Below are 21979 nucleotides of genomic sequence, written 5' to 3'. Positions count from 1 at the left end.
TAAAGGCATACTCGTTCATAGGTCATTGTAATCCAAAACACTTTTTGTCAAAATAAGCAAATATCTTCTCACCATCCGCTATCTCTCTGTAGTGTTTGTCCGCTTAAAAATATTGTTTATAATTGGCAGAGGCTCAGAAAACGGCAGCGCGTTGGGGGCCGATGCTTGTTCAGGGCTCTTTGACATTGATAACTGATGCAAATTATCTCCTTAAGCGTCCTGATCAGATGCAGGGGGCGTATTCAATGGCATCTATGCTTACAACGTCTTTCAGCGATGCACTCGGGACTTGGTGGCTGGAGTGTTCAGTCTGAGCGTCAAATATTGCTGTGGATAGGCCCTGACCAAGCATCTGGTTTTGACGCGCTGGGAGCTCAGTTCAAATAGCAACAAGGGTTATTTAACAGTGCTTAGTATGCATTTTAAACTTGAAGTGTTAAACAGAATAATTTCCCTTTTTCCCCTTAATTGAAGTTGTAATCCGGCTCCCTAGTGGCCGTTAATGTAGTTGCAGGCACTTGTGGGCAAGAGTTTCTTTCAAACCGAACATTATTGACTGAATGAAGTCAGTATATTGGCAGTTCTTACCTGCGTGTGTTCTGATCCAACATTGTGACTCAGAATTTATGAAAAGTGCAGACAGAGAGAGTCTGTATCGCCACAGCCGTTGGCACATGCAGTGAAAGCACTCGCCCAGACATGCCTGCTGCGTTCGATTGCATGTGAAAAATCAGGAACTTCAGAAACGGCAGCACACACAGCGTGCAGAGAGACTTTTAATTTAAAATATGGGTCCTAGCACCATGTCTTATACAAACCATAGACTGTATATCAAACATTAAAAAGAAATAATAAAACTTACAGATATACTGGAATGCAAACCGGTCTGAACTCAGTACTACTGAGTCTTAAGCTCCCATGTTCTGAGTAAAAGAATGCACCGCTGCAGCGCGGTTACTATGGCATAGCCCCTCCGATAGTATAACGGTGCAAAGCAGAAAATACAGGCGTTTTCATAAGTGGGTCATATGCTCAGTCACCATTGTTTTAACTCACTATTTGATATATTGGAACTTAAAAGACAATAAATAAGTCAGTCACACGAGCGCAGATCGTGATTTTGACAGCTATCACACATAAAGTCCTCCCACGTTTTGTGGTGGTCTGCAATAAACTAACATTTTGATCATTTACAAATGAGTCAAAATAATTCAATAGTGTGTCTTTAAGAAGAAACTGGCTGGTAGGGATAGTGGATAGCAACTTGATGTTAACACGCCAGCCAAATAGCATCAGTGTAATTTGGCAGCTGAGGATTTGTCAGGAAAGTGATGCTATAAACATAAGCAGTTTAAGGTTTAGTTACCACTGAGAGACGGGGACATTTCCTCTTTGTCATGTAAAGTGTGTCGATCACACAATCATAAGCATTTACAGGCACACTACATTATTGAAGATCGAACTGCTTTGTTTTTATTTTTAGGGAAAGCACTTTGCAATAAGTGTGTGTTCTCCAAAGCAGAGCACAGCTTATGTCTACTATTTTTCTTTTGCATTTAGCCAAAATCACAGCATTAGTCTGAACACATTAGTTTCTCTTAACTTGTAAGATAAAAATATTTGCATGCTAGTGTTACATTGTGTCTTAACTAGATAGTCCTCATTAGTCTCATCCTTCAGTTGTGTTTGTCGTCTCAACTTGTGATAAACAAGCCTGCTCTCTTTTCAGCCGACCCCCTGCTTCCTTCTCTCCCTACCTTATCCTCTTAATCATCCAGTTGTTTAACCTATGAAGTGTTTCTTTATATAATATAGGGCTACATTCCAAAAAGCAAATGGGAGATGGACACGTCTGAGGCAAAACTTGGTAGGTATCCTTTTTGTTTGTTTTCATTTTATGACCCATTGTACCCAATCTTTTACCTCTGTGATATAAGCCCCTTTTCCACTGCTGGAACCTTCCCCAGGAACCATGTTCCAAATCTAGTTTGTTGGTAATGGATTTACCCCAGAAAAAGACCCTGCTCTGGGGGTAGAACTTTACACAGGTTCAGGAACTTTGGGGGCGGGGGTGCAGTGCTGAAGATATCTGATTGGTCGAAGTAGCCTACGCCCAGCGTTTCACCAACCATGTTTACTACTGAAAATGTAACACATTTAGGGTGCGCCCGTGGCGCCGCCCAGGCCACGTAGCAGACCCGGGTTTGAATCCCGCCCGGGTCAGTTGTCTGCATGTCTTCCCCTCTCTGCCCCATTTCACCTCTGTCTCTACAAATATGTCTAATAAAGCAAAAATGCCAAAAAAAAATATCTTAAAAAAAATATATCATAAAATGACATTCAGTGCAGATACTTTCACTGCTTCTCCATATGTCATCGGCCTAATATGCATAACCTCCCCGGGACTTCAGACCTCGGTGGAAACACAGACAACAACGGGCCACTGGAATCTTTAAGTATCTGGAACAGGAGTTCCTGGAACCTTAAGTTCCTGGTAATTTTGGTGGAAAAGTGGCTTTATAGGTTTGAAAATTGTTTGATGTTGCTGTGCTTTTCTAATTATGTTGTTTATGGATGTCATAACCATGAAGAAAAGGAGGGACACAGGGATTTTTTCACCTTTTTGTCTCAGTGCAAAGAGCATGACCACAGCCTAAGCTGTTTATGTATTGACTGAAAGATGCCTCAAAGTTAACATGCCCACATTAAAATGTCTTTATATAAGGAAAAAGATTAGGTTTGACAAAATTGGGAAGTGTGCTGCCTATGATTAAATAGTTACTATGCATCCTAATATGCCTGTAAACATAACAAACATTGTCATCGTTTCTACAAACCAGGTGAATAAGAAACCCTTTGCCAGTTGTTATTGTCATAACATAGAAAGGGCTGACTGGCTGGCCTCTATTGGAAAAATACAAATGCTAGGATTATGAGGTTAGTTTTTATGGGACCTGCCTAACTAACCCAAACGGCAATCTTCCTTTTTATACAGACAAGTTGGATGGTCTGAAGATTGGCGGGAAGAGGAAACGTGAAGGCATGGCAGGCCTGGATGACTACCTTCAGCTGCCAGACGACTATGCCACACGCATGTCCCAACCAGGAAAGAAAAGGGTAAATTGACACGCATCACCACAGAAAGGTTGCTGATGACGCCTTAGGATGGGTTTGTTTTGCCAAAGAGGCAATAAGAAAATACAGAATGTAAAAATCCAGGTAGTCCTGTTTGAAAATGTCAGCTATTTGTACAATTTTAAATAATGTAATTGATGGATCTTGAATAATCCTCCTTCTTCCGCCTCGTCATAACTGGTCGCTCTCCCTTTTTATAAAGGTTCGATGGGCTGATCTCGAAGAACAGAAGGTTGCAGATCGAAAGCGCGCCATCGGCTTTGTGGTGGGTCAAACGGACTGGGAGAGAATAACGGATGAGACCGGCGAACTGGCACAAAGAGCTCTCAACCGTACCAAGTATTTCTAAGAAGATTATCTCATCCCCCTTCTTTTCCCCCTCCATCGCAAGGTATGTACTTTTTGGTTTAAGATTGCTGTGAAAAGTTAGAAAAGGAATAATTTTATTGTTTTGGTGATTTGAATCCAAATTTAAATAATTTTTCTAGGTATACAGTTTTAATACTATTATAAGACACGTTTGAGGCCTTTTCTTATAACATGCCCCCCATTGTTAATGTACTTAAAGGATGAATGGTTTCTTAAAAGCAAGCAAATGGAAATTGTTAGTTCAGACCTATTGGATAAAAAGCATTAAGCCGATTATTTGTTTAATCCATTGTCTGTCACCATTATTCAGTAAGTGTTGTCTTTTAAAAGACCTTTACCTTTCTGAGTTTAAATGCAGTAAACGGTGAATTAAAGGCATATTTATTTGTACATATTCAAAATCCATTGAATTACTTTTATAATGATACAAATACAGTTGTAATTACTTAATTTCGTCATTTGTTTTCTGATTTATCAGATTGTCTGAATGTTCCTGAATTTTCAAGACAAGAATATAATGTTTCTGTAAATACCCATAAATAACCTGATGGTAGCGTTAGCAGAAACACAGTTCTTTGGCCAAATGATAAGTGATTTGTTTTGTTTTTACAGGTGTCCAGAATGGGAAAACACTGAAGCTTACTCGTGGTGAAATATGAGACTTGTCGAGGTGACGTCACCAACAGTTACTATCAAATACTTAGTTTCTTCATTGTTAAGGATACAGCATAGTTTCCTTTTTTTATTATTTTTAGACAGCCACTCTGGTTTATTCACCAATAAATTGTGTAGTTTATGATTCTTTGCTGCTTCTGCTGGTGTCAGTCATGTTTCTTGCTGTTTTATACTCATGATTTCTGTCCTGTATAGCTGTAGTAAAGTTTTTGCTCCATGCATACTTGAAAGAGAACAATAAATGTTTCACAAAATGAACCCACTTTTAGGAGATTCTTTCATGAGCTGTCGTTCAGGCTTCATCAACCAGAAGTCTGATTGACTAAGTGTCTGTGTTTACAACATTAGAATGTGATAGTTATCAATCAGTGAAGAATAATTGTTCACATTTACCTAACTTGACTTTTTCATCATGATATTTTTGATCATGAGGACTGTAATCCAGTTTATCGCTGTATTTGATTAAGTAAGAAGAATAAGAATAAATGGTAACCTGATTTTTTTGTGATGAGTGGGGTGTCTTCTACACATGTAAAATGTCTACTCATGTCTACGTTGGCTTAGGAAACTGTCATATGACCATGGACAGTATGGTTTACACATATGGCTGTAAGATTCAGATTTTTGCCGTTGCCATTTTCTCCTTGACTCATTTGTTATTTATATTACATTTAATTCAAAAAAGACAATTTTACAAGGCATTTTGCACTTTAAAAGAAGGTGTCCATTTTAAATCCTAAAGGTACGAACACACTGCACTCTGCGGCGCGGCGACCAGAGTAGCCTTCTCTACTCTGGGGATATGCTGGCGCTGGTGCTAACCGGTGCTGAGAGCACCAGTCTGCTGTGCTGATGGTGCTTTACCCAAGCTAACCGGTGCTAACTTGGTTCATAAAGCAAAACTGATAGCTGCGCACAGCAGGCAACAGACACAGAGGCTATTCACAGAACTTATGGGAGCAAACTGTGACTATTATGTTTTCATCCATCTTAATTTCCTCTGTCAGTCGTCCCGAAGCGAGTGACGTCGGGAGGAGCTCAACGCTGACTGGCAGACGCGGCGCGGCCGGCGGCGAAAAGTTCAATATTTTCAACTCCTGCGGCGGCCGTGCCGCGTGAACCGCTCGCCGCGCGACTCGAAATACATTGACTTTCTATGTAAACTCGCCGCGCGGCGGTGTGCAGTGTGTTGGCACCTTAAGGGTTTGATATCAGATTTTTTTTTTTTTTAGTTTGTCTGCTTGTGTTTAAAATGGGTTTGAGTGTCAGGAAAGGGGTGGGGTGTAATGTAAGTGCATGATTGCTGGACTGTGAAGGAGCTTTTTCTATGTGTTAATAGCCTTTATGAAAAAAAAAAGATATCAGAGCATTATAGTCAATCCAAAAATGGTCTAGATGCTACACAGTTCCATTACCTATGGACCCTTTGCAAGGTTCAAGGTATTGCCAAGAACGTTCTAAGGGGAACGGCGGGGTAGTACTAGTCAGGGGGTATTGGGGACATTGGGGTTCAAGTGGTTTCTTCAATAATAAGTCGGAGCCCGCATTGGCCTCTCATGACAACATTTTGTACAATGTAACCCCTACTACATCCAGCTGATAATTATGTGTTCACTAATGCACATACGAAGTGCTTTTATTCTTGTTTACAGGAGTATCAAGAAAATGGGGTCCCACAATCAAGTGAAACTTTAAAACATGCTGAAAAGTGGCTAATGGAATGGTTTCTGTCACCTTGTCTGGAACCCAAGTGTGTGGCAAAAAGCTCTAAATAAAAACAATTGAACTTTTCCTTTAACATGTTATAATATTATTCTCGTACACTCTCTTGAGCGAGATAACTCAGAAATATCACATATTGAAGTGCAGTTATGTTGCATTTCCTTTGCCTCACTCAAGTTCTCGGAAGAATTTAAATCATGACAAACTCCGACAAAGAGTCCAATGCCTGTATGCTCAGTTCATATCAGTATTGAAATTAACCAAAGCTATCCTCGCCGAGTGAGGGTATATAGTAGCCTGGTCCTACCAGACCATCGTACTTAATTTGATTTGTACAGAGAGTCTGGAATCGCTCAATTGACAAACGTTAACTCACTTGAAGGTGGGTGTCTGTTGAAGTTTAAAACTATTATATCTGCCCAGTGCCACTCTGGATCTGCCAACCAATCGCATAACGTTTTGTCTTGATTTATGTCATGCGCCGGCATCTGAGCCACTCCCTCTTTTCGCTGATTGGACCTACAAAAATCTGGCTGAGAACCTAAGAATACCCAGACTGACCACTGAAGGGGAATGAAAATTGAGAGGAAGTACGTAGGCGGGGGCGGTGCCAGGCTAGGTATATAGCAGCTTTATTGACTTTTTGAAATACATTTTAGCTTTTACATTTACAAACTTTGTGAAGCAACGTCTACACACTTTTCCCACTTCAGCCATTTTCATCTGGATTACCAACATGAGTAACTGAAGACAAAACAAGGACCAGCAATTAACGGCAAAATGCACAGAACAGCAAATGAAGAGCATGTTTGATTTGCAGGTGGAAAGCGGGCCAAAGTGTCCAATCATTTTGCAATTGGATTGGACAGATCTTCATGGTAAGAATGGAAGAGAAAACATTTTTTTAGTTTGCATTCTTATCTATTGTACTAGCACACATGGCAATTATGCGCTCTGATGATTATTAAACCTTTTATTCTCAAGTGGTGTGGACTTTATTTTGTAATTATTAAAGAAAAATGCTTATCAACAAAAGAAAGAATGTGTTTTGTGTTGCACTCTAACATTTAACTGATTTTAACTTTCACAATTGTACAAAATCTGTATTATTGCCATATATACGGCTGATATAGCAAATACAAATGATGTCAAACTATCTCATGATACAACAATACAAACCCAGGAATGCCTCTGATGAACTCAGCTGTCAGTCTGCCATAAGTTTGGAGATGTACAGGCATGTTCTTCATTATATTCTCTGCTCTACCTTAAACAAAATAATTTTCTAATCAAGGCACAAGTAAGTCCACATTGTGACAAACCACTGTGGCACAAGTCCTCTTGTCGGTTCTCATCCAGAGGGATGAGTTATGAATTCAGTTGGTACGTCACTGTCCAGTTTACAGATCATCTTATAGATTGCTTTCTTCCACGACGGATCGCGGTCCCTGCCTACTGAAATGGCGATGTGAAATTCTCTCAGTGTAATCTCTGCAACTTCCAGGAATCTTTCGGGAACCTGTGAATCCACAGGAGTTTAAAAACATTAACTTATAGAGATCTTTAACACATTCACACAACTCAGAATCACTCAACTTTGTGTCTGAGTGTTTGCAATGCTGAAGAAATTTGGTAAATTGATATATTTAATATGATCAGAATCAGATATGTTTTCAAGGTAAGTAACAGGTCAAACCTTAACAAAGGAACTACTATTACGTAGACACTTAAATCAGTTGAAATGTTCAAACAGGTTCAAAATTGCTTAATAGTACACTCAATTAATTCATCTGTCAAAGATCTTCAGGTCCAAGAGAAGACACTGCATACATGTGCCTTCGTTCTAATGTGTTTTTCCCCCTTTGACAGTATAACAACGCTGAGCTGGAATCACAAGTCTGGAAAAGTCTTGCACAGTTCCAGAAAAAATTAATCTAAATTGCCTTAAATTGATTTTGATATTCTTTATCTTATTTTATGATTATTGCAAATTCTGACAGAAAGTCCTTACCTATTAAAGCTATAATGTGTAACTTTTTTTATATAAATGAATGTCGGATAGATTCAAGCCATTGTCAAACGACTTGACAGTTGATTAAGCCGATGAGCTCCACAAAACTCTGTTTTTTTCTTTTAAGGCAGCGTTTAAACTGCCATGGGGGACAACAGAAGTTACACACTATAGCTTTACATTGTAAATCCTCCCTGAAAATTAATACCCGGCTGGTATAGGATGTATAAGGATGATCTTGATAAATCAGTTAAAAACAATCTGATAATGATATAATGGCTGATATTAATTTATTTTAACATCAATATACAGGTTTTATTTTATACATTTATTTATTTTTAATTTTGCAATTGCGACTTAGAAATGTCTTGCGCAGGAGCTTTTGAAAATAAACATGTGACTGGTGGAGAAACTATAGAACGGTGACAATGGTTGAAATTATATCTCTGACTTCTCTTTCCTAAATCAAATCAATTTTATTTGTGTAGCCCAGAATCACAAATTTGCATTTGCCTCAGTGGGCTTCACATTGCATACAATAGAACACAGTCAAACAGTATAACATAATATATAATAAAAATACTAACATTTTCTTGTAATGTATCCGCTATTGTGCTTGAATGTCATGTTTGCACACAGACAGACCATCAATTGACACTGATGCCACATGCTGATACTTTTGAGTTTATTAAATATTAGTTTGGTAGTATTTATTCTGTTACACATCATCATACAGATTTTAAACAGTTGTTTTCTGGATGAGTAAAGAACACCCTTTCTCACTGAGGCTGAACTTCAGCTGAATGGAGGACATGTTAATGTTACATAAATAGGCTACTATCTAAGAGAATGCAAGAGGCTTACTCCTCCCCAGCTGATGCTTCAATTACCTTATCCTCAGTACACCATTGTAACACCTGAGATAGTGTTGCCTCGGTGGCTGTATAATGATGTCATACAAATTTACCAATCAACAGGCATGTGGGCTTTTGTTTCCTTTACATGCATGGCTTAAAATAATGGGAGATTCCAGTGTGTCGTGCAGGGGGGAAAAAGCCTTCAACAGAGCACTGCTGGCTGTGTGTGTGTGTGTGATCGGTTTGACTCGAGAGCTAACGGCAATTTAACACCTCAAAGAGAACAGGATATTTGTACAGTTTGACATATCACCAACATTAATAATGCTGAGTACAACCCGAAGTAAAAAAGATATAGGCTATATAAATAATGACATGCTTTACTCAGTGCATTTAGATAGAAGAAACCCTGGACCCCATAATTACTTAATTAAAAAGCCTACATTTTTATTTTGGCACACTCACAGCCCTCTTTATACTTTATTTCTGCTGCCATGCTGTCTTTGCAACTCATCACTTGGAGAAAAAAAGAAAAAATAATCCACCAGCCAAATAGTGAAGCGATGATGGATAACTATATGATTTTGACTTTCTGTACTGCCTTTGTGGAATTGTATTTGTTTTTTGTTCGTTTTTTCCTACATACATCACCTCTCCTCTAACTGAACATGATCACATAATGATTTCCATTTTCACTTGACTAAATGTTCAATCTTGTCTAAAATACTTTTTCAGAGTATCTGCAGATAAGTGCCTCATAACGACAAGGTGCTGAAGCAAAAACTAAAAGTGCTCATTTGTCATTGGTATATTATTTTGCTGCTGATCAGGCTCAATTTGCTTAACTAATAAAAAATTAGATCATTAGGAATTATTGTAATTGTAATATGCTGCAGGGAACTATTGAAAAATATTCAATTCTATCATATTTTCCCCAAAAAGTTAAATTAAAGTATGGGGTAATACATTTTAAATGTTACAGTTGTTAATATAATCTAACAGTATGTTTAATATATGGCAGTCAGGCATTGTGGTTAATGTGCAAATAGGCAGGTCACAAACTCTATCTAAAGGCATTGCAAATTACAAGAGTAAGGAGAAAATGGTAATAAAATGTACTAGATGCATATACTCACCTTATGTGTCCAAGCCTTTTCAGAAACAAGGACAATTTCCCACCTATTATGAATGAATTGTCTGTGCTTTCTGCATCATCGGATTTGGAGTCTCTATTGTGTTAACACTACTAATATAGGCCGAGGCAGCCAGTTTTTTTTTTCTTTTTTCTTTTTATAAACCTCTATACTTCAATACCACAGATTGCCAAAGCTATTCACAATTTACTACCACATGCGTGTATTGCATAAGCTACACAATATTGGGAAACATTTCTAATACATGAGCTTGTAAAGCCTTTGTTGTTAATTTATTTTATGAGATTAGAAACTGGATTGAAGATATAAAACTATTATGAAATCTAAAGTGCATCATACACACATATAAAAAAAAAGTAAATCATGTGTTGGACTCCACATGACCAAAATTAGACAATAAAATGACCTAACTGAAAGCAAAAAATTCCAAATCTGTATGTTAACAGTATCTTCCCTTTTTATTTAATACATTCAGAGCAATAATGATAATAGCATTTAGCATCAGTTACCTGGAAGTCATTGGCCTTGTTGTAGTGCATGTTGAGAGTCCTGAAAAGTTCTGATTCTCTCCCCACAGTCAGACCCCTCGCGTCGGCAGCTCCTTCCATGAGAGCGTGCCGGGCAAACTTCTCCATCTGGATGTAGAAGAACTCCCTGAAGTTGCTGAACCATTTGATGAGCTGAGAGGTGATGCAGCGTGTGAACTGAGGTAGAAAAACAGGTAGGAGATGATCAGAGTGTGTCGTTTTATGTACTGTACTACATTTGCCTTTTATGTGAAGGAGAATCAGCTATACATGTTTTACAGTGCACATTTTAAATGAGTAGCCTCTTTTTTTTACCACATCTGTCTTGCCATTTTTATCCATTTTGTGTTTTTCAAAAATTCCGGTTAGGGATAATAAGTTATTAATCATGATCTGAGTTATTGAATATGATGCTGTTATTGGACAATAAAAACAAGAAGTATTAAATTGTCTTGACTCTTTATTCTGTGGTGACATAGATGGATTTTTAAAAGTGTGGTTTCATAATGCTTTGATTAAACGTGAGATCATAAAATATAAAGCCATTGTCAGACTGCTTTTTAGGTTGAAAATTGTCCTTCAGAAATGCCAAGAAATACATCTGCTTGAAATATAAAACAACTTTCCCAAGATTATACTGAATGCTACACATTTGTATTTTTATTGCAATCAAATGTAGTCATATCTTGTACTTTCTCTTACCTGCACATCATGGAAACACATCTTCAGCACCAGTGAGCTTGGGTAGCGAGTGTAGAAAAACATAAGCTTTGCTTTCTTCAGATGATTTGTGGTCAGACCCTCCTAAACTCACCAGTGTTAAGGATAAAACAGACACACACATCCTACACATAAGAAATGATTTGAGTGACGCTGGAAACATTTTCTCTCCAAGAAATCATGGGGTCAAATGAAGAGACAACTATTTTTTTTCAAAGTTCTTAAAATCAAAGGGGGAATTTTTGGATTCCATAAAGTTCAAATGTTTTGAAATTGTTCTATGTGAAGATGCTTATTTGACAGGGTTGAGGACAGAATGTGCTGTCAAATTAATAATTCCTACTGGTGTCTAAAATCAAAATATCAAACTTTCTGTCACTGCTGATAGCTAAAGTGCAGAGAAGAAAATAAACGATCTGATATTAGACTATGTCAATATAGAAACTTGTAAAGGATACGTTCAGCCTGTACAGGTCTTTATTCACCAGGCTATCTGACTCAATCTTGACATGAGGGAAACACAGGCTTTCAAAAATCATTGGATCCACCGACACAGTGTGAGTCTGTGGGCTTCTGACAGATCTGGAGTTGACCTTGGTCCTCCCTTTGACCGGATTCCAACGTGCGTCGAAAGTCTCGAACTTTGCTTGAGTGACTCCGGAGCTTTTTTCTTTGAGCTGCCTGAGAGCGAGATGTTTGGCAGTATTCAGACTCTTTGAAGGCTGATCTTCACACAGAGCTAGGTCAGGACTGAAGAGATCTGGGGGTTTATAACGACGCTGAGTTTGTACAACCAGAGACAGAGCTTCAGTTTGAACACCTGGGAATTCGACCTCTGCGTTTTCACAACACAAAATTTTTGATTTTAAATCATTACAAACCGATGACTTAGGAGGCACATCAGTCTCTTCATTCTCCTGGTCATTCTGTAGAAGAGGCACGCTTTTGAAAATTGAGTCGACACTCCTGCTGACAGCTCTGGACAGTTCGTACTTTAAAACATCTGCCATTAGCTTTATTCTTTCAGGTTTGGATTGGAAGTAGTTCATCAGCTCCACTTTCTTCCAATCTTGATGTGTTCCTCTGTATGAATCCGTCCATGCGTCCCTCTCAGAGGTTCCGTGAGAAATGTGCGACGTGGTATATTTCTCTTCCTTTATACGGTCAGTAGTGTTGGTTATTGGATCCATGTGGTTGAACCTTATTCTGAGGTTCTCGGGCTGACTGTCAAATTGCTTCTTGGTCCTCTGGCTGTGACTAGCGCTGCCAGGTCCACTTCTCTCCTTATGTAAAGGCAGTTTTTTAATCCTTTTATTTTCCCTCATGCCCTGTGACTCCTCGTGCTGATTTGCCGCCACATCTGTGCAGTGTCTACCAGGAGAGCTGGTCATGCCTCTAATGATATTTTCAACTCTGGCACGCTTTGCTTGATGGCCACTGTTCAAGCCCCAGTCATGGTAACCACAAGAACTTGATGCAGGAGATGGGTGCCTTCTCGTGGTGTTGTCTCTGGACGCATTTCTAACCAGCTGATTGGAACAGATCATACTTGAACCGGCATCAGTGCTGCTGTAATAAGCCCTCTCAGGAAACATTGTCATCTCCTCATCATTTGATTTTGACGGCATTGGTTCAGGTTGAAAAGAGGAGAGATGCTCTGAATTGCAGCCGTCAAGGTAGATGCTGCTGGAGTACATACCTTTGCTCCAAACACTTGGATCCATGCTTGTTGGGTTAAAAATAAAACAGCAATGGAGGAAAAGATACACTATCGTTAATTATATAATTACGCAGGTCTTGTAATGGAATTCTTGAATGCTAATGAAAACTGATTTAAATTGCCTTAAGTATTGAGAAAATAAACTCGTATGCAAGTGACACACGTTTCAAAATACAGCATATTATCTAACCACAATAATAAATATTGTCAAGATGGAAGATACTTTTAGATGGCAATAAAGCAGCAGAAGTAACACAATTCTCCTCAAATGTTAATTTTATGTATGCAAGTCTCTGTTATACCTTATTTTTTTTAAGTTTAGCCATATTAAAATCTCCATCAACTGTTTAAAGTAAAAACGTAATACCTGTAGCTTAGATAACAAGAAGTACACAGTATTCTGGAGCCAGTGACCCACCTGTTGTCTGTCGAAAGTCCCGAGGAGGCTGCAGGTCTGCAGTTTGCAGGAGATGCAGAGATTAAATTCTTTGCACTGGTCCAGCTGGGAGCCCCACCACAGACCAGGAGGTGTGGTCTAATGTGTCAACCTATCCCATCCCTACAGGCACATAACATTAGGCTCGTTCGACCTGTCGCCGTCTTGCTAAGACCTGCGCAATTATGACGCTCGTCTTGCTGAGCGCACTGCATTATGGTTAGACTTTTTGTCCCACTTGCACCCGTGGCTGGCTGCGGCTCGGCTGCTTGAGACTTTGAAGTCCCGCGGTATCAAGACGGACACAGACACTGGAGCAAGTCGCTGCAGTTGCTCCCCACGGGCTGCGGGAGCGAAATGTCTGATGGGAAACGTCTTGCTGACAGGCGGAGCTGAGCGCTAATTGGGAGTTTAAACCTCGTGCCTTTGATGCGTTTCCCCAATTGGTTAGGCAAAAGTCTGACATCACCGCTCAAAATTAAATTACGATCCATTCTTTTTGATTTTAATTTATGTTTAATCATTAGGCCGCCACAATATGCATTTAAGCAGAAATGTACTTAATCAGAGTTAAACCTCTGAACCCTTGACATAGAAATAATTTGGATGTGTAACTCTCCTGTATAGATATATTTAAAAGTGAACACAAACTTGAGTCACATAAGATCTTGGTGAAGTGATTTTTATACCATTAAGATTAAATCATAGGCTTATTTCAAGTGATCTAAATGGTCTGGGAATTGTATTTTACATGTAGTGTCGCAAAGCCAGACCAAAACTACAACAAGTAGTTTGTTTGTTACACATCATAATACAGTTCATCATATCCATCTCTACAATAATAATAAGGGATCTTTTCTTAGACCTTCTTTATTTAGGCCGATCATATTCGTTATGTGAAGGGAGAAATACTAAACCTCCTTTATTTGGATTTGTAAATTATTCTTGTAAATTATTCTTTATCACTTAAAAGTAGGTGTTCTAGTAAAGTAACAAGAAAGATAAAGATGTGTGGGGAATGGGGATATTAGCTTATATCTCGTTTCTTGTTTTGAAAATGCCCCTCGCTTTTAAAGTGTTTACTCGTCTTTGTGTTGTGTTCTGCTTCTAATCGGTTGTAGCATGTGTGACTCTCCTGCGAATATGTTTCTAATAGGCCTTCAAAATAAAACTAGAAAACGAACTGCATCCGCAACAAGGACGCTACTTCCGACTCGGAGCTGTCCGGCTTCAGTCAGGCATTTTCGTCACTCCCCCGACTGCACTCGGCTACTCTCGTCTACTTTCCAGACGAGCTGAAAGTTAGGTCGAACGAGCCTATTAAGTTCATTAGGCTACTTGAACCGGACAACCCACTGGAAATGGACTAGGCCTAAGCGAAGAAAACATTCTTACCCTGCGTTCCAAATCACATTATTTTTCTTTTGACTATTGCATACTAAAGCTTGCTGGTTTCCATACTGCAAAATACAATTGGATGTATTGAGGAAACCGGGTATGTTTGGCATAGTGTAGTAGCTATTTGAGATGCATGTATTGGGTGCATCCCCCCCCAAAAAATTCTGGCAAACTAATTATGGAAGTGTGGTAATTGGAAGACGGGGCATATTTAATGTTTTCTTATTTTTACGGAAAAGTGATATTGTTGAGATACATTTTTAAAACACCGCTTTCTACAATATACAACTATTTATGAGATGTAGCCTAAATCAATCAAGGTTACAATCCTGTAACCTTTAAATTCATGTTTAAGTTGATGCATGTTATCATGGAGGGGGGGGGGGGGGGGGTATTTATTTCTCTCTTGTTCACTGTGTTTGTCGGGGTCTAGTTAATGGTGTTCAGTATTATTATTATCCTGTCCCATTACCCGGGCAACCCCCTCCCGGCAGCCGCAGTGGTTCCTCCCAAATCGGACCGCCCTCGCGCTGTAGCCGCGAGCTTCTGTACCGCTCCTTCCCCTGCTGTCACACCAGATACACAGCCGTCTGTTAGCATTATGTTATCACGATCCAGATGTGCTTACCGGACTCTTGGCCGTTCTCTGTCAGCAGCGAGCCAGGTAGGTTGGAAAAGTCGGTGAAGCTCCGCCTGTGTTTGAACTCGGGTATAAGTTGTGCTTTAAAATTAAGACCCAGCTAGCTGCTAGCTAGCAGACTTTAGCTTGTGTAGCAGGGCCTCGCCTACCAAGGACAGACAGACCCTGACAGCTTCAGTGAAAGATAGGGAGGTCAAGTTAGGGGAAAAGCTGAACGCAATCCTAACATGATCTACCCTAACTATCTCACTATGTAAAGGGCCTTTATTTTAAAATAAAAGTACATAATGTCATGACAGAAAGTCATAACAAACTGAACAGCTAACAAGCTAGGATACTATAACCTCTGTTCTTTGTAAAGTCACGCTATATTATTGTCTTTTTGAGCATTTTCTCAATAACTGGCTTGTGAGACGAATGTTGGCATGTGTGTTTGAGCTGTGTACAGCTGACCTGACGAAAATAGCTCTTGTCAGTCACGTCAGACATGCATGAGCTGTGAGTGGATAACATGGCTCTGCCTTAACAACTTCAGCTGCTGTCTCAGTGATTTAAGCAGGTAACAAAACATGAGTACGGCCAGAACAGTGTGTTGTCAGTTTATTTGTACTTCATGGAGACTATGGTGCTAGTTCCTGCATAGGTGTCTCTAGAAAAAAACAACGTTGTCTGTTTAATAGACCTGTATTTCCGAATAAGACTAATGCAGAGGGTTGTTGAATAGAGGAGTCTGCCATTTGTTATGCTACTTTATGTTGATTTTTAGTTTATACTCATGTATTGGGTAGATACACTCAAATGCTAGTTTATACGCTGTTAAAGGCTATAAGATCCTTTTTAGCCAGGTGTTTACAGTCTATGGGCGTAACTCATAAACCAGAGTCTGTAACTGTACTGATTAACAATTAGTTTAGTTTTGAGAAACTGGAGGGGAAAAAACTCCTTTTTATATGTAAATCTTATTCAAGCATCCACCTGGAGTTTTGACTCAGGAAACCCCTCTAGTGGGGAACAGACTAATAAAGTGAATTGAAAGAAGACTGACATGAAGATGTTGGTGATTCATCAGTCTGTATAATAAATTCTTGGTCCCTTCAGGCACATGATAAACACCAGTTTTTTTTAATAAGAAATATAAAAACTTAAGTAACTTGGTGGCTGCATGCCTACACCTGCTTTGGTTTAGATGATTTGGTCCATTTCCTATACAACTCCACCCTGCTCTGGCATCCCACATCAGTTGCTTTAGTTTCTAGACCAACAATCAGGGTAAAGCTAGCCAGAACAAGGCAGGCTTCCTCACAAGAGGCCCTGCCCTTTAAATACCCGAATGAATGACTCATACAGCAATTCAGAACAGTTAACTTTTTTGCCACCAGTAGAAACTACTGTGGCTTAACTCAAAGTTGAACCCATGAAGTGGTTGTTGGACTATGCGAACGTTCATCAATAGTAACTCAAGTTATTTACTTTGTGATACCCCACACAATGTTTGTGCCAAGTGTTTTTGAGTCATTAAGATGCAGTTACTTAAGAGATCAGTTGTACGCAGAATTTCCTCTTTGATTCATAGCAATGAAGCAGGTCTGTAGATTTATACGATAATGAAAATACAAGTTGTGGTTAATGATGAAAGTGGAGGTGTACTTTGTTTCTGGCGAGGTTGTAGGTTTTTAAAAAGCAGCATTCATCTGATAATTATTTTTAAGACATTGAGTTTACAAAACCTTGTTTGTCTACCATCAAACACAGACAGCAGTGCTGCTGCAGATAAGAAAGGCTCAACATATTTATCTGTTTGACGTTAGTGTTTGAGGGAACTGAATTTCTTTTTTGATCTTTTCAGGCCAATAATGTGCTGGTTCAACCAAGTGTATCAGGTGAGTGTTATTCTAACTAATTGGACTTGACCTATTAGCTGTATTTGAGGACATCATCAGTAATGCAACATCTAAGCAACATTTAGTATTTTTATTGCTCATGAATATATAAGCTCTGTGAGTGGATCGTATGAGGCAGAGTAAGTGACGCTTGTGAAATATCTAAGATGTCCATGATTGGTTAACTGCTGCTTTTAGAGATCTCCACTCCACATGTCTCATGTTAGAGCCTCAGTAGAAGAAGTAGTGATGGCTTTTGTTGACTTTATCTCTTTCCTGGTTATATCTTAAGGCCTCTCTGTCTGCAGCCGGCTGCTTTACAGGAACTCTCAGCCGTAAGTGCCCTTTCCCTTTCTGTTGAATGTCCTTCAGTCACTACTTCCTGTTTAGAAACTCATCAGCACAGCGATGCATTGTCAGACTGTATACTTCATTCATGTAGTAGAATCTGAGTATTTCATCTGCACAGCAATTATTGTCTTAAATAGGTTGTATGTAGTATAGAGTAAACTTTGAAAGACATTAAAGCTGAGGAGGACATAAGTGTATTGATCAATATTCTGTGTGTGTTTGTGCGTGCGTGCGTTCAAGTTAATAGATGGTGATTTGGTTTTCGTTTGTCTGAAAATAAAAATCAATTCTTTTTTAGATGTGAATTTCCAGCATCAGTAAATGTTTTCCACATCAGATACTTCAAGACATCTGCTGTTCACAGTATGTATTGCAACAATACAAAATGCAGCTAAATGTATTGACTGTTTATCTTCCAGCAACATTTGTCCTTGTGTTTTTACAGGGGATGAGGTTGTCACAGTCAAAACTCCTGCATTCGCAGAATCTGTAACAGAGGGGGATGTGAGGTGGGAGAAAGGTTGGGATAAGTCAACTTATTATCTGTACATCACATGAAAAATATTGTCAGTGTTCCCCAGGTTTCCTGTGTTGAATTAACAAATCTGCACACTGAAATACATGCTCTTTCATTGTGATTGTTACAGCTGTGGGCGACTCTGTGTCGGAAGATGAAGTGGTGTGTGAAATTGAGACTGACAAGGTACAAACAAGGAAGAGCATCACAATCCCCTCCTCCCCACTTAAACAGAGTATGAGAAAATCACTCCAAACTTTTGTACTTCCAGACCTCAGTACAAGTCCCTGCTCCAGCATCTGGTGTGATTGAGGAACTGCTGGTGCCTGATGGAGGGAAGGTAGAAGGGGGGGTGCCCCTTTTCAAACTGCGGAAAGGAGGTAAGCTTGGTTTAAAATCATTTTATCACTGAAGTATACAGACTTTTTTGTATGCTGGTCTACTGTGTGATACCAACGCTTCTGTACCATTAATTAAACAGTAAATTTTTAATTCTTTACTTTGCCGAGTTAAAAAGGAACTATTGATTAAACATTTCTTCACTTGGCACTACAGACGAAATAAAACTAAAAACCTACTCTGGGTGGATAAGAGTTCATGATTCAAAATGTATTGAATTATTACAGAACTGAAACATATTAACACAAAATGTGTGTTTTGTGAATCATAGATCCAAACTACATGTGTCCCTTACTTGTGTCTTTTTAGCTGCTGCTGCCAAAGCTGCCCCCTCCCCAGCTGCAGAGGCTCCTGCTGCAGCCCCTCCACCACCACCTCCAGCTTCAGCCCCCACTGCCATGACTCCTGTGCCCCCAGTGCCAACACAGGCCGCCCCAGCCAAACCTGGTGGGTCTCCTTCTCTAGCATATAAATAAACATTCTCGGGAAAGCCTTTATTTATCAATATATTATGATGCAGAATGTGTCTGAGTAGGCCAACAGCAGTGTCGTTGACGTTTAATGTTCCTTTCTGTCTTTATCTCTTCTAGTTTCTGCTGTCAGGCCCACTGCTGCAGCTCCACTGCCTGTAACTCCAACGGCAGGAAGCAGAGGAGAAAACAGGGTAACACGCATATACTGTATATGCTGATAACACACTTGTTAAGTTGTATGCATATGTTTTGCTTCTTTTCTGACTACGATTAATATTGGAAATAATTTTTGCGTTAAGGCCACAGTCAAATGTAAACAACTTAAAGGAGGTGGTTCACTTGCGGTTTGTTCTCCGTCTGTCCAGGTGAAGATGAACCGTATGAGGTTAAGAATCGCCCAAAGGCTAAAGGAGGCTCAGAGCACCTGCGCCATGTTGACAACCTTCAATGAGGTGGACATGAGGTGAGCCACAGCAGCTCCTAAAAACATATGACAGCTTTCTATGAAGTATTTACAATGGTCTTAATTCTAGATACTTAGCTACTATGGCCTTAGTACAAAACAAAGTGATCCACAGTTCATGGTAGAAGTTTGTAATGAATATGAACAAAATTTTGCTTCAGCAACATTCAGCAAATGAGGACAGTCTATAAAGATGCTTTCCTAAAGAAGCACGGCATCAAACTGGGATTCATGTCGGCCTTTGTGAAGGCTTCAGCACACGCTCTGACTGACCAACCTGCTGTCAATGCCGGTAAGACAAAGTAGACTTATTTACGCTGCATTTCGTTAGCTTAAAACTGAGTTATTTTACAAAGAGCTTTGCTCTCTGTTGTGTGTACTTAAATTTTTTTTCACCAAACTTTTTCTCTTAAATGTTTATTAGTTATTGATGATACAACCAAAGAGATTATCTACAGGGATTACGTAGACATCAGCGTTGCTGTGGCAACTCCAAAGGTTTGTCTTTTCATTTGAAAATCGTTTTAATTTTCTGTGAAGACTGTTGCTGCCAAATGCTTGGTAAAATTGAATACACATGAATAACTTTTTGTTATTTTGTTTAGGGGCTTGTTGTACCAGTGATCCGTAATGTTGAGACCATGAACTTCACTGGCATTGAGAAAGCTATTAATGCGTTGGGAGAAAAGGTAAACGCTTTGTGCAATAGATGATACTAGACATTAAGATTACTGTATTTTAATGTGAAAAGCAATCTATCCCAGATATTTAAAAATCTAGACTGCTATGTTAATTTTGGATAAAACCAACATTTATTTACTTTTATATCGTAAATGAGAAAATAATTTGTGTTGTGTGCCTCAGGCGCGTAGAAATGAGCTTGCTGTTGAAGATATGGATGGAGGCACCTTCACCATCAGCAACGGTGGCGTGTTTGGCTCCATGTTTGGCACGCCCATCATCAACCCCCCACAATCTGCCATCCTGGGCATGCATGGCATCTTCGACCGACCTGTGGCTATCAATGGCAAGGTGAGAATGATGCATCGATTTGCATAGATTCAAATGGCTAAATTGTTTGTTTCAAAAATAAAAATTAAACCATCTTCAAACAAGCAAGGTGTTCCTGGTACAAAAGGTACCAGTTTGTTTTCATACCTAAATTACTAAATGCAGCATGATAAAAAAAAAAAAAAAAAAGTTGTTTAAGAGGTAATACACAGTCAAGTCGCCAGCAAAAACTGAGGTCAGACCTAAGCTACCCTTACATACAAATGATCATACACACAAATACAGGTCTTCTGGTTTTCCTATTCAAATCAATCTGCTTTGGCAGGTTGAGATTCGTCCCATGATGTACGTGGCATTGACGTACGACCACCGACTCGTCGACGGCAGGGAAGCGGTCACTTTCTTACGCAAGATCAAAGCAGTGGTGGAAGATCCACGAGTGTTGCTTCTGGACATGTGATGTTTCTGTCACCACATTACTCTCATTTAAAGATCTCTCTGCTACATAAAATGAACCCTGAATGAAATATATATATATACGCACAAGACGCACAAAGTCGCCTACCCAATTGTTTTCTTTGATATTGTTCAGTCAGACTGCAGGGGGACGTTGAGTTTGTTTTGAGTGACTTCCTATAAATAAACTGAAAATCATCTACCAGTAGTTGTCATGCTACATTGGAATATAGCAAAGGGACAAGTTATATTTATTTTACCCGTCTTATGACAAAAACAGGCATACATTGGGTTTAAAATGTTGAGAGACCTAATATGGGTGTTATTATCCCTGCCTGTTTTTCAGATAGACAAATGAAGCAGTAGATAAATGCTCGCTGCATCCTTGTCACGGTTGTGTAATCATGAAACAAGATGGCTTTTCCATGCAACAATTGGTTGCATGGCTTTCTCCACTGCTCGTTGGCCGGCGCTCTCATGCCAATATTTTTCCACAGCAAGGCCAAGCAGAGCTCACTCAGATTAGTTCAAGATGTTTTCAATGTTAACAGAGGATTGAAAGAATGTATTGTTAGCAGCAAAAGTCTGCAAAAAAGAAACTCTGATCAGTCGTTTTCCTGCTGTGACATTCTTGTCCTGTCTTTTTTCTTCTTTTTTTTAAACCCGTCTTGCAGTTCTTTGAACCTCAAGATGTAAAAAGTATTGATCAAACACGGGTCAATTCACTGTTCATTAGCAGAAATTGTACAATACACATACCAGACACTATACACACATGGTACATTGTTGCTTTATTGGCAACATCTTGGAAGTTATGTTCAAAACGCACAATTTTGCAGCAGGTTTTTTTTATGTTGAGCTCCAACATTGTAAGAGATTTTCATTGTACTATCCTATATATATATATACAATACTTGTATCTATTTAAAGAAACATTAAACATCTCAAGAGTTTTATGTACAGAAACTTGTCCTGCCTATTTACTTTTTACATAGTAACTGTACTACAATCCATTCAACTGTTTCTTACTGTACTTGAGCTTAAGAAATAAATACATTTTGCCTC

At 39.2% G+C, this 21979-nt stretch overlaps 1 protein-coding gene across 1 annotated transcript in view; it reads left to right on the top strand.

Annotated features, from left to right (window-relative positions):
• Positions 1 to 21725, top strand: part of ylpm1 (YLP motif containing 1) — a 47823-nt gene extending 26098 nt beyond the window's left edge. Inside the window, exons 18-37 of the mRNA XM_080048263.1 lie at positions 1816 to 1867; positions 2996 to 3117; positions 3338 to 3480; positions 10501 to 10632; positions 13326 to 13418; positions 15172 to 15388; positions 17211 to 17244; positions 17537 to 17579; positions 17894 to 17958; positions 18041 to 18115; positions 18243 to 18298; positions 18384 to 18492; positions 18821 to 18958; positions 19102 to 19175; positions 19350 to 19447; positions 19609 to 19739; positions 19872 to 19945; positions 20053 to 20136; positions 20312 to 20479; positions 20784 to 21725. Coding sequence (XP_079904389.1) covers positions 1816 to 1867; positions 2996 to 3117; positions 3338 to 3480; positions 10501 to 10632; positions 13326 to 13418; positions 15172 to 15388; positions 17211 to 17244; positions 17537 to 17579; positions 17894 to 17958; positions 18041 to 18115; positions 18243 to 18298; positions 18384 to 18492; positions 18821 to 18958; positions 19102 to 19175; positions 19350 to 19447; positions 19609 to 19739; positions 19872 to 19945; positions 20053 to 20136; positions 20312 to 20479; positions 20784 to 20918 — 2043 coding nt within the window. The 3' untranslated portion in view covers positions 20919 to 21725. The remainder of the gene's footprint in view (positions 1 to 1815; positions 1868 to 2995; positions 3118 to 3337; positions 3481 to 10500; positions 10633 to 13325; positions 13419 to 15171; positions 15389 to 17210; positions 17245 to 17536; positions 17580 to 17893; positions 17959 to 18040; positions 18116 to 18242; positions 18299 to 18383; positions 18493 to 18820; positions 18959 to 19101; positions 19176 to 19349; positions 19448 to 19608; positions 19740 to 19871; positions 19946 to 20052; positions 20137 to 20311; positions 20480 to 20783) is intronic.
• Positions 21726 to 21979: the final 254 nt, after the last annotated feature.

This window comes from Ammodytes marinus (assembly GCF_949987685.1).
Source record: "Ammodytes marinus genome assembly, chromosome: 19".
In the NCBI taxonomy this organism is placed as follows: Eukaryota; Metazoa; Chordata; class Actinopteri; order Uranoscopiformes; family Ammodytidae; genus Ammodytes; species Ammodytes marinus.
Note: the sequence above shows the minus strand (reverse complement) of the source record. Positions and strands in the feature narration are given on the sequence as shown.